The 13,161-nt window shown below is 34.7% G+C and overlaps 1 protein-coding gene across 3 annotated transcripts in view; it reads right to left on the reverse strand.

Moving 5' to 3' along the window:
- The window catches only part of LOC106870740 (tRNA (guanine-N(7)-)-methyltransferase non-catalytic subunit wdr4), a 1,056,013-nt gene that overhangs the window by 34,963 nt on the left and 1,007,889 nt on the right, over positions 1-13,161 (reverse strand). For all 3 annotated transcript variants that reach the window (XM_052973384.1, XM_052973385.1, XM_052973386.1), the window contains one exon: positions 11,478-11,535. In XM_052973384.1, coding sequence (XP_052829344.1) covers positions 11,478-11,535 — 58 coding nt within the window. The remainder of the gene's footprint in view (positions 1-11,477; positions 11,536-13,161) is intronic.

A 13,161-nucleotide genomic window follows, 5' to 3' on the forward strand; every position in this document is an offset into this window, starting at 1 on the left:
CAAACCAAAGATAAAATTACAGAACTTTAGGGAGAAGGACAATTTACTTAAGAGCTGCTCAAGAATATGTAAATCGTCCCTGCTGATAAACCCTTATTAAACCACAAGCTCTTTTCTATGTATATATTTATACATAAAAGGAAAAATACAAAACCAAACAACAAAGGAATGGTGTAGTGGGGAGGTGGTGGTGGTGGTGGGCGAAGTAATAACGAACAGTTATATTCGTTTATTATTTCAATTCCAGATAGATTCATTTTGATGTCAAGGGATTTTTTTCTTTTGTTTTTATATTTGCTGCATTTTATTTTACTTTATTTTTATTTATTTATTATATCTTGGCCCGTTTCTTGTTCGTTTCTGCAGTCATGATAGCCGTATTCAAATTGGGGGATTTTGTCTTAAATGCCCTGCTGCCTTGCAGACAAGGTGAACACATAAGGAAGAGAAAAAAAAACAAAAAACGAAAAACAAAAAGAACAAATAAATAAATAAATGACCATCATGACCAATGAAACAAAACAAAAGAATATATTTTTTAACTGATGATGATGGTGATGATGATGATGATAATGATGGTGATCATAATGATGATGGCGATGATGATGCTGACAATGACACAATTAGCGAAATTATAATGATGATGATGTTGATGAAAGTGATGATGATGATGTTGATGAAAGTGATGATATGATGTTGATGAAAGTGATGATGATGATGTTGATGAAGAAGACAACAATGACGACGATGATGATAGCAATGATGAGAATGAAGATGACGATGGTGAGATGATGATGATGACGATGACAACAGTGATGATCACAATGCCAGTGATAACGGACAACATCCCGGACGCAAGCAACAACATACAATCCCCAATGCCTCGCAGCATAAAAACGAAGACAGAGAATAACGGTGTATAATCTCAATGAAGGAGAGAAAACGGATGACCGGAGGGCGAAGAGAGTTGATTATTAGAGAACAGTAGTGAAAGATTGTTAATTTGATGTAGAAACAGTTTAATGCTTCGAGATACAAGTTCGGAAACAATTTGTCATTACTGTAGATGCATACACAAATATCGTTGCGGACGTAAATAAATAAACCTACATATGTATAAGATGTATGGCAGGTGCAGGTATATACAATTTTTTTGGGGTTTACTACTTTGCACATGGGGGGGATATTTTGTGTGTGTGCGTGTGTGTGTGTGTGTATGTCTGTATATACATGTGTGTGTGTGTGTGTGTGTGTGTGTGTGTGCATGTGTATATATATAATTATGTAGATATATGTATACATAGGCATATGCATCTCTCTGTTCCTATATATCTCTATATTTAGACACAAATTTCTACAGGTATGTATGCCTGTATGTGTGTATGTATATATATATATATATATATATATATATATATATATATGTGTGTGTGTGTGTGTGTGTGTGTGTGTGTGCATATACACACAGACATATGAATGCATACACATATGTATATAATCATCATCATCATCGTTTAACATCCGCTTTCCATTCTGGCACGGGTTGGGTGGTCTGACTGGGGACTAGTGAGCCAGATGGCTGCATAGGCACAAAGATACAAACACACATATCTGTGTGTCAGTCACACCTCCCCACCACCATGTGACAGTAGGTGCTGGTTTGTTTATGACCCCTCATCTTAGTTGTTCAGCAAAAATAACTGATGGAAGATGAACAATTACAAGAATCAAAAGAAAGGCTATAAGTAATTGGGGGTAGTAATGCCCTAACATGGCCACAGTCCAATGACTGATAAAAGATAAAAACCAAAGCATGTAAATTATTCCACAGCAATGAAAAATGTTCTTGTTCTTGTTATGGGCAACGTGTGGCGCACACAGGACTTTCTGAATGGCACACCTAACAAAAAATTACCTTGAAATGTTTTTCAGCAGTGTGGTTCCATGCAGCCTGCTTTTTCAAAAAGGTTACCTATTCTTAGACTAATAACACTGGTTAATTATGACAAGTTAAAATTTATGCTTGATTTCTTAGATTCGTTCTGGTTTTGGAATCATAGACTGGATATTCTCCTTGCTTTATGTTGCATGACATCCTCATTCCATTCCCCCATTGAATGTTATAATTCATGCATCAAACTATTTCTCTTATGTACTTTTACTTTCATTTTCTATGAAATTGAGGATTCATAAATTATTTCAACATGGCTTCTACTGTTTTCCTGTGTTGAATATTTTGCATTATTTTGTAACGCTTTTTTAAATTCATTTATTTCTGTTCACAATAAATTATGTAATATTAAAATGTGTGTGTGTGTGTGTGTGTGTGTGTGTGTGTGTGCACAAGGTAGAGATACATAATGAATGAACTGTCTGCTAAAACTCATGCATATTATATCATCCAATTTTCTAGCTACTGTCATGCGAGCAAGCACATTCATATATACTTGTATTGGTTACTTGAGTGTGAAGCACCTTGCTACGTGATAAGAACCGATGGCTGCAAGCATGGCTGTGTGGTAAAAAGTTCACTTCCAAACCATGTGCTTTTAGGTTCAATTCCACTGCATGCAATGATGATGAAGAAGAATCAGCCTGACACAGTTCATAAGTGACAAATCTGCACCTCAGAATTACATGTACAATCCTACCAAAGAGATTCTATATAGTTTCCATCTACCCAATTTCACTTACAAAGCCTGCAGAAATCCTAGATTATAGAAAATGATGTCTACCCAAGATGCCATGCAGCAGGATTGAACCTGAGAATTGATGACTACAAAACCGACTCCATAACTATTCAGCCATATATTGATGTTAACTATATCAAACCAGGTCTCCTTTAAAATCTACAATACAATCAGAGTAACAAGATCTTCCAGTATATGCCTCATCAGTTAAAAAGAAAAAAAAATCAATTATAAGATGGATCAGATCTGCAAAATAGCAATCTTATTAATTTAATTTCTGACAGAAATTGTTGCAATTTACGGAGCCAATTTAAATATTACAGAACACATTTCAAAATTTGTTGCCATTCTTCTTCTGGAAACTTATTCTACTTGAATAAAACAGACATGTAGTTCTGCTCCCCAACTCCTAACATTGAACCTACAACATTCACATACTCTTGTTATTCTCAGTTTTTATATTGATATATCGATTTAGCTGTATATACAGGGTGTGATGGGTAAATTGTCGCCATTTTATATTTTTAATTTCCTGCATGTGCATTGTTTGTTTTTGATTTTATTGACTATACAATATAGTAGGGTCAGTTGGGCACTGTCTGTGAGAAAAACAACACCAAGATGCAATTCACTCTGCCAGAAATTTGGAAATGACATGCTTCACTGCTTGGCATTCACACCAGAAGCTCCAATACAAACATTTCAGAATGTTTGGGTGTCGATCTGAGGACAGTGCAGAGGATTCGGAAAGAGTTGGATGAGTCTAATGGTGATTATGAGGGTACGGCAACTCGGAAAACTCACTCTGATCATTACAATGAGAAAAGAACTCCTGAATTTGTTGGTGAAATCCAGGCCATCATTGACAACAATCCCTCCAAGTCAATCAGGTCCATCGCCAGGGACATGGGAGTGTCGGAGTTTCTTATCCGGCAGGTAGTGCATGAAGACATTCGGTATTCCTCACACAAGATGGGAAAGGGCTAATTTTTATCCCAAGCCATCAAGGAGAAGAGGAAAAACTGTGCTCCAAGGCTTCTGAACAAACTTAAGCATCCCTTCCAACTGAACATGCTTGGTTTTTCTCAAATGAGAAAGATTTCTGCCGGGATCAGGTGACCTTAATTACTAGTAATAAAATCCGTAGATTGTAGGTACCCTAGCATATCTTAATACTACTAATACATATAAGTGATCATATTTAGCAACAGATACTGATGACTGTAATTTTATATAATTTATCTCATCTATAATTTAATTTACTCAATTTGCTTTTAGCCTAAGGTAATATATTTATAATATTAACTTCATCCTCTCTAGTAATGGCATGTGTAATTCTTTAAAATTTATTATAATCCTATAAATTCTTTAAACATATATTAATATCTAAGGCTTTTATTATTCTTTATAATTCTCACAAATTCTTTTAACATGTTCTTAATATTCCCCATTGTTTAAAATTATTATTATTGGAATGATTTAACCTTTCAAGTGAACCTTATATGATTTCAATTGATCTGCTTTATTCTCAATAATATTGTTAGTTAATAGATATGTTAGGATTCATTTTTCATTTTCTTTATTGGGAATATCTTCCCTATTATTTCTGGCCTTCCAACTCATAACTTAATTACAACTCAATAACTGAACTCCCTAAATTTTGTTATTTAACTAACATAAATTTATATATTTATGTTGACATAATTATTGCCTAAACTACTTTCAATAATCTAGTATACACATTTATTTGTTGGCAGAATTCTGCTTCAAGCATGCCATACAACACTTCATAATGTTTTTGATTAGTGGAGAATTTTCAGAAACCTCTGCAAATTTGTGTTCTACACACAGGAATTCATGACTATGCAAAAACCAACAACAAAAAAATTTTGTGTGTGATTTAAGGGCTATTTAGCTCTTGCTTTTAGCTTACCTCATGACCTCCTCATACCTGTGCCACTTATTTGTCAGTCTGATGTGTTGATGTTTTCCAATATCTTTCTCCCTATAAATACATTTAACAGTCTATTGTTTGGACTTTAGCCAAAAAAATTCAGACTATTTGTATTTTAAACTAATTTCAACAAAAAAAGAAAATTTGAAAAATTAAAACAAAATTGTTGCCATAGTCATGTGATTTCTTGCGTATAGAATACAAATTTGTAAAAGTTTTCTGAAAATTCCAAAAAATAAAAAACGTTATGAAGGTTTTTATACGATGTTCTTAAAGTAGAATTCCGCTTATTTGTTGATGTCAACGCTATCTTCCTATCAATGTGTTGACCATTTCCTCCATTTCATTTATCCAATTCTGTTTCTATTTAAGTATTTATAGGTGATGATTGCTAATTCTATGATTATGGCAATCTCAATAGAGTCTCATATTATTTTCTTTTCCTTCCTTTCCTTCTTTTCTCTCCCTCTCATCTGAATTTTTGCAAAGACCTTCACTATTTTCTGTTATTTTCCCATAAGTTATTTTTCCTGAATTGTAATTGGTTGGATCTTCCTTAATTAAAGCTAATATTCTATTAGTTCTGCAATAATTAATTGAAGCACTTTAATTGAGAGGAATTAAGTAATGCTGGAATTTATCAACCATGTCACTCTTTAATGTACCAAACAATATAACTCAGTAAATGTTTTTTTTTTGTTTTTTATTTTAACAACATCAACATCTATCTGCTGGAACATCTATCTGGCAAGTATCTTCTACTATAGCCTGGGGCCAACCAAAGCCTTGTGAGTGGATTTGGTAGATTGGAAACTGGAAGAAACCCATTGCGTGTGTGTGTTTCTGTCCCCCACCACTGCTTAATAAAGGTGTTAATGTGTTTATGTCCCTATTACTTAGTTGTTTGGCAAAAGAGACTGATAAAGTAAGTATCAGGCTTAAAAAAGACAGGTCCTGGGGACATTTCATTTGACTTAACATTCCTCGAGCCAGTGCCCCAGCATGGCCACAGTCTAATGATTGAAACAAGTAAAAAGGTAAAATATAAAGAGTGTATGTGCACATAAATATATATATAATGATGTGTATATATATATATATATATATATATATATGCATATATACACACGTATACATGAAATATACAATGACTCAGCATAGTCACAAGCCACTGCTGTAATTGAAGTAAATGTATGTATGTGTATGTCATTTGTGTGTGTCTGTGTTATGTCTGTATGTGTACGTACACACACACACACACGCACGCACGCACGCACGCATGTTGCTGTATGCATGATATGTGTATCTGTAAATATCTCTATATAAATTATATGTCAATCATAGAAAGGATTTTATTAAATAAAACACACAGACAAACCTAGACATGGGGACACACACATCCTTAGATATTCAGAAACACACAAAACGATTATGATTTTATCTCAAAATAAATTAAAACCATCTTTCTACTTGCTAGAGAAGCAAGTGTATAGAGTCAATTATGTGTGTGTGTGTGTGTGTGTACAGTAAACTGTTATTTAATCTACTTCATAGTTTGATGCAAGTATCTCATGTATATCTACAATCTTCACTGCCAGAAGAGTTGAACCAAAGGATGATCACAGATAACCATTTACACTCTACATGCTGAAAGCTTCACAGGGATTTTACACTCTAGTTATATATGTTTGCTTCATACATATACATATCATCATCATCATTTAACGCCCGTTTTCCATGCTGGCATGGGTTGGACACTTTGACTGGGAACTGACAAGCCAGAAGGCTGCACCAGGCTCCAATCTGATCTGGCAAGGTTTCGACAGCTGGATGCCCTTCCTAACGCCAACCACTCCAAGAGTGTAGTGGGTGCTTTTTACATGCCACCAGTATGGGGGAGCCAGTCAGGCAGCATTGGCAATGACTCATGCATGAATGGTGCTTATTGCATGCCACATATATATACATACATATATGGCATGTGCCGTACATATATAAATTATATATATATATTTATACACATACATATATACACATATACATGTAAACACATTCTGAAATTTGGGTGTATATCTGTGTGCAGATATGTACCTGAGTGTGTGTGTGTGTGTATTTCTTCTGGAATAAGATAAATGTATACGTTAAGAAAACTATATTAGTAGTGATAGGTCTCCTGCCATTCTCCCTCTCCCTTCTCTCTCTCTCTTTCTATCCCCCTTTCTTTCACTCCACAGCCGCATAGACGTAAGTACTACGTTTATCTAGCAAAGACTCTATTGAGTTGTTTTAGTTGCCCCCAGAAATTAATTTGCCAATGGCTGGGGGTTATATTCAGCAAACTGTACCTGAGGTGATTAACTTCTTTTAACAGCTATTTACATTTAGTTTTTTTCAACATCTGATAGCTTGGATAATACAATGATACAGTGATATGTATGTGTGTGTGTGTGTGTGTGTGTGTGTGTGTGTGTGTGTGTGTGTGTGTGTGTGTGTGTTTGTGTCTGTCTGTCTCTAACTCTCTCTATACACACACGCAGAGCATTAATGGTAAATTAATGCAGAACTTTCACCTTCTGTACCCTGGCTATAAATTTTCATTTGTACCAAACATCATAGCTGCCCATTAGGTTGTGTACCAACAAATTTACACAGAAACCGAGAAATTCTAGGTTTTCTGAAGAAAGAGCAAAAGAAACTGACATGGATTCTCCAAATCCAATCCATTGGTGGCACAGTGAAGATCTGTAAAGCATTCCAAAAATTCTGCATCTGAGATTTTTACATGAATAGATGCACATACTTGGGTGTAAACATTTTTCAACCAACACACTTACTCAACCACATATTTACAAACACTGAGAACTCTCTTAACTCAAAAAGTCTTGTCACTTTGTTAGCAACCAGTTTGAATTCTTTTAAGAAGAACTTACCTGAAATTCTAAGAAAAAAAAAAACACACAAACACACACACATCCTTATCTATAGAATTTGTGTATTGAACATAGCTGTCTTCTGTTTGCCTCTGAACTTAGCAAAGAATTTATTTGAACTTGAATCTGAACAGAATCCTATGACCTAAGAACATGCAAATGGGATACGATAGAAGTAATGGTGATGAGGGAAAAAAATAAAAAGACCTGCTACTTGTGCAGCCAAATAAGTTTAAAAAGTGAAAACATGAACCACGGCCATAAAGTTTTGGTAGACCATTTTTTTTTTTCATTCTTACAGCTGAAATGTACAATAAACTTTAAAATTTTTAGGATTTCTTTATTTTTTTCCCCCCAGAAAACCTAGAACTACTTTGGACAATACACATGCTGTTGGGCTAAATATAAATAAAATGTACAATAACCACACCATATGCTTGTCTATAATTACACACACACACACATATATATATATATACATACACATACATATATATATATCTGTGTGCATGTGTTTGTGTGTATGTGTGTGAGTATGTGTGCACGTGTGTGCGAGAGCTTTCCTGCATTCATTGATATGTTCCCTCAAAGTTGTCTTTTTTTAAGGCTTTATGACCATTTCTTTTACTGCAAATTACTTTTATTTATTTATTTACTTTGTTTTCTGAAGTTAGATGTGTTCCTGATTCTAATCAATGACCAATCAATATAAATCAATAACCTATACAACAGAAACCTCACAACACCTCCTGGTTCCTAACAAGACCGAAGTATAAAGTTATTATTATTATTATTATTACTAACGTTATAATTATTGTTACTACTACTACTACTACTGCTGCAAAATTTTTACAAGAGAGATACAAGGTGGAAGTAAGTGTATATCTCCCTCTTTCTTGCTAACTAACATACAACCAACCAGCTGTTGTCCAGTTGGCTAGAATTTCTCTAATTCTCTGACAAGAAGAATTGCTGTCTTTAAGCCCAGCTTTCTGAATTTGATTAAAAACAGATAAATAATAAAGAAATTATGATGGTTAACTTCCAGTTCTAATCCATTCTTATAATCAATTGTGAAATAACCTTACCAGAAACTCTACATCTAAGCTACATATCCTTACATTAATATCTTCTTGGAGGCAGATATCTTCATCACCATCATTAGATTAACTGAAGAATTAATTTACCTTCAGTAATCATCCAACAGACTGTGACGAATATAAGTCTGTAGGAATCAGAGTTTGTAGCCAAGTCTTCAGATTTTAAAGCACTTTTGTTGGTGATATTGCAATTATGATTTAAAGTATAATGATCTCGTTTTTGTGTATAGAGAGTCGGATGAAGGCCAGCAAGCCCTGACTTCGAAGTCATTGTCACCATTATTCTTGTGAAAGTACAATAAATATGTATTCTACAAAATGTGTTCATGTGAAGGACACATGGCTCAGTGGTTAGAACGTTGGGCTCACAATCATGAAGTAGTAAGTTTGGTTCCAAGGCTGGACTGCATGTTGTGTTCTTGAGCAAGACACTTTATTTTCATGTTGCTCCAGTTCACTCAGCTGTAGAAATGAGTTGCAACATCACAGGTGCCAAGCTGTATCGGCCCCTTTGCCTTTCCCTTGAATAACATCAGTGGTGTGGAGAGGAGAGGCTGGTATGCATGGATGACTGATAAATAGACAGATAGACAGGCAAATTTGTATATCTGTGTGAGTGTGTGTGTTTATTTGTGTTTCTTTGTTTTGACCTCATGCAGTAAACAAGTATCACTCTCATCCAAGTGGAGTCATCTGTTTATAGTCTCCCATGGAAACATATCTGGCCAAGGGGAGATATCATTTTGTTTAGAAACAGATAAATGCTGGTGGCAGGAAATGCATCCATCTGTAGAAAATATGCTTCAACATCTAACCCATGCAAGCATGGAAAATTGGACATGATGATGATGATGATGAGGAATATGATTATCTTCCTAAAATTCAATTCATTTGAAGAAACTTTTAAAAATAAAAGTGTGTGTGGGAAGAAGGGGGTGGACCTAACCATGTGATATTACAGATAAATTTACAAAGCTTTTGAAATGACAAATGTTTTGTGTAGCAAAAAGAGATTATATTGAGTGGTAATCAATAGATTTTCATTTCATTTCATATTCTACACACAGTTATAACCCCAACTCACATATACACATACACACACACATTTATATTTCACATACATACATACATACATATACACATGTATTATACATGCATACACATATACATGATTATAATACACATTGTTTTATTTCAAATTTTACTTATTAACTAACAAATGTGTATACATTACACACACATAAATATAATATACACACATGCTGTGTGTATGTGTGTGTGGCATTGAGGGTAACACGCCAAGTATATTACCAATAGAGATAAACAAACATCTAATACATTTGTTTTTCCAGTCCCAGTGAATTTCGCTACTTCTATATAGACGTACATTAAAAGAAGTTACTCGGCCAACGTCATACTGGTGTCTGCCTGTCCAGACTGCGATATGCAACAATACTCTCTGACACATTAAGCGAAACCAATTACATTTACACTTTGTAGTAGCCAACAACAACAACAACAACAGCAACAACAATTACTACTATAATATCTTACGAACCAAACAATACTGAGCTTGCTTTTTTTCATTAAATTCTCACCCCCCACTAACCCTAACCCTTCCTTTCTATATTCCTATCTCCCCTGCCACCACCACCACTACCACCATCATCATCTCCTCTATTGCTAGCACTTCACTGCATATCTAAAAGTTTCCCCTGCCTGGAGCCATGCTGTTTAAGCTACAGCCACAGGAACATCCCGACCTCCTCACAAGTAATAACGTCCATTCTAAAGCAGCCGCAACTGTTTTCTATTCTTTAGGAATAAATTTGGCAGATAAGGAATGAAAAGGAAGAGATGGAGATAAAGAAGAAGAAGAGGCTTGAGAAGAAAGGAAAGAGGAGGAGAAAAGAAAGAGGAAAACCATAATGAAGTCTCAAGGAAGCACACAGTGTGACTGTGTTGATTTTCCATGTGTTGTTGGTTAAAAGTTTCTGTAAACAAAAATGGGCTTGGAATCGCTTGGCTGTGATTCTGAAGAGTTTGGATAAAGTTAAGATTTCCTTCATAATAATAATATAACACACAGTCAATCAAAGTCGCAAACAAACCATAAATATATGTTACTTTGAAATACTTATTCAGAATTAAACTATGACCACTGTGAATAGTTGTGGGGAGGAGGGGGGGGGAGAGAGAGAGAGAAGGAATTGGTGGCTGCAAAGCATTTGATATTAAATGTTGTGTTTGTCTTTGATTTTTGCCTCAAAGTGATTGAAGCTGTGCATACTTTAATGAAAAAGGATACTAAAACTAAGACAAAAACTAACAAAAAGAAACAAAACAAATAAAGAAAAACAAATAAATTTTTCAACAAAATAGAAAAACTTTTGCTGACCTCCCCCCACCCCTGTATGCTAGCTAAGCTCTTCTCATGCTCTCTCCTTCATTTATGTCCTTCTCAAATGGATTTCTTTGTAAATGAAGAGGATTGGAAGGAGTATATATTTAGTTAAATTGCACTCCCCACCCCCACCTGCCACTGCTTTCTCATCCACACACAATCTCTTACTGATAATTATTTCATTGGAAGAATTAAGACAAAGTTGTATTCAACAAGGATTGAACTTACAAAGCAAAGATAAGCAATGAAATATTTCTTAGTCATTGAGCTGAGTGAATGACTGATTTCCCTGAAATTCATTATGACCAGGTGGTGGCATTCAGCCGAAGGTGATTGAGGTAATGAGTTAATTAACTTGTAGAAAGAGTAAAAATAAAAAAAAAAAGTTTAAATACTTACACCACTTGCAGATATGATGGCTTCAGCACCAGGAACATAGGCCAAATGGGTAACGAAGCTGCAAAGAGAATGTGAGGGAATTATTATTATTATTATTATTATTATTATTATTATTATTATCATTTACTTTTAATCAGCATGTTTGTTACACAACCAGCATCCTGGGGTGAGTGAAGGATAAGAGATGTTACAGAATGACCGAAAGCTTGGGGAGGGGAAGTGGCAGGGGCAACAGCAAAGTATCTTCATGTAAAACAACTCATATATTTAAATGGATAGGGTTTTTATAAGGATGTGGGCAGTACTTGTCAGCACAATCTTTTAGATTTCTCTGAGACATGGTTCTCCTGGGATCTTGTTTCTAATATACTTTTTTTCATACTTAGGGCACCCACAATATTATTATTGTTATTCCTTCATAATACATATTTCTTTACTGCCCACTGGAGTCTTTGGTCATCTGTTAAGTCACAACAAGGACCTCAGACAGATAATGCTTTCCTTAAGATGTGTGCTGTGCCCAATAAGGCTACTTGTTGCAAGACATCAATCTTGCATGGGATTTCCAGTTGCCTTAAGAAGTCTTGAAGTTTCAATGGGACTGAGCCCAATGCTCCGATCACCGCTGGTATCACTTTTACATTACCCTCTCACATTCCATACAGTCTTGTTGTATGAAGAGTGCCATTGTTATCTAGTGAATGATATTTTGACATTTTGTGTGTCTTCAACGGGTTCAAAAAATAAAAATTGTCAATCTACTTCATTTTGGTTAATATAGAAAGGATTGAGGTAACTCCTCCTGAAGATATAGAGTCAAAATTAAAAGAAGACTGCCATTGTTATCTAGTGAACGATATTTTGTGGGGAGGGGGATTGTCGATTACATCAACCTCAGTATTTCACTGGTACTTAATTTACTGACCCCAAAAGGATGAAAGGCAAAGTCAATCTTGGTGGAATTTGAACTCAGAATGTAGTGACAAGCAAAATACCATTAAGCATTTTGTCCAGCATGCTAATGATTCTGTCAGCTCACCACCTTACTCCATGCCCTCAATAATGATTTCAAGTTTTGGCACAAAGTCAGTAGTTTTGAGGAAGGGGCTAAATCAGTTATGTCAACCCCAGTATGAAACTGGTACTTATTTCATACACTTTGAAAGAATGAAAGGCAAAGTTGACTTCAAGGAATTTGAACTCAGAATGAAAAGACGAACAGAATGCCACAAAGCATTTTGCTCAACATGCCAATGATTCTTCCATCTCATGTTGTAATGATAACCTCAGATTTAACAGAAACAACAAAAAAACAAGTTCCTAAAACAAACTAAAGACAAATTTTGAGTTTCAATCTTGAAAATGAACGGTCTTTCTCTTTCAGAATAAAGTTAGAAACTTTTAATTCTGTATATTGTATGGAGAAAAGAAAATACAGCAAAGGAAAGGAAAAGTTTACATAAAATTATATACAAAAAAATATGCAGAAAGTTGTCACAAGTGTTTTGACGAAAACATGAAAGACAAAGCTAATGTATATATTATTGTATTGTCAATTATGTATGTATATATAAGTGTGTGCGTGTATATATATGCATGTATGTATACATTTATTTGTGTATATGTATGTATATATATATATATATATATATAATTGTATACATATACATATATATGTGTATGT

Source organism: Octopus bimaculoides, chromosome 15, assembly GCF_001194135.2.
Source record: "Octopus bimaculoides isolate UCB-OBI-ISO-001 chromosome 15, ASM119413v2, whole genome shotgun sequence".
Classification (NCBI taxonomy): domain Eukaryota; kingdom Metazoa; phylum Mollusca; class Cephalopoda; order Octopoda; family Octopodidae; genus Octopus; species Octopus bimaculoides.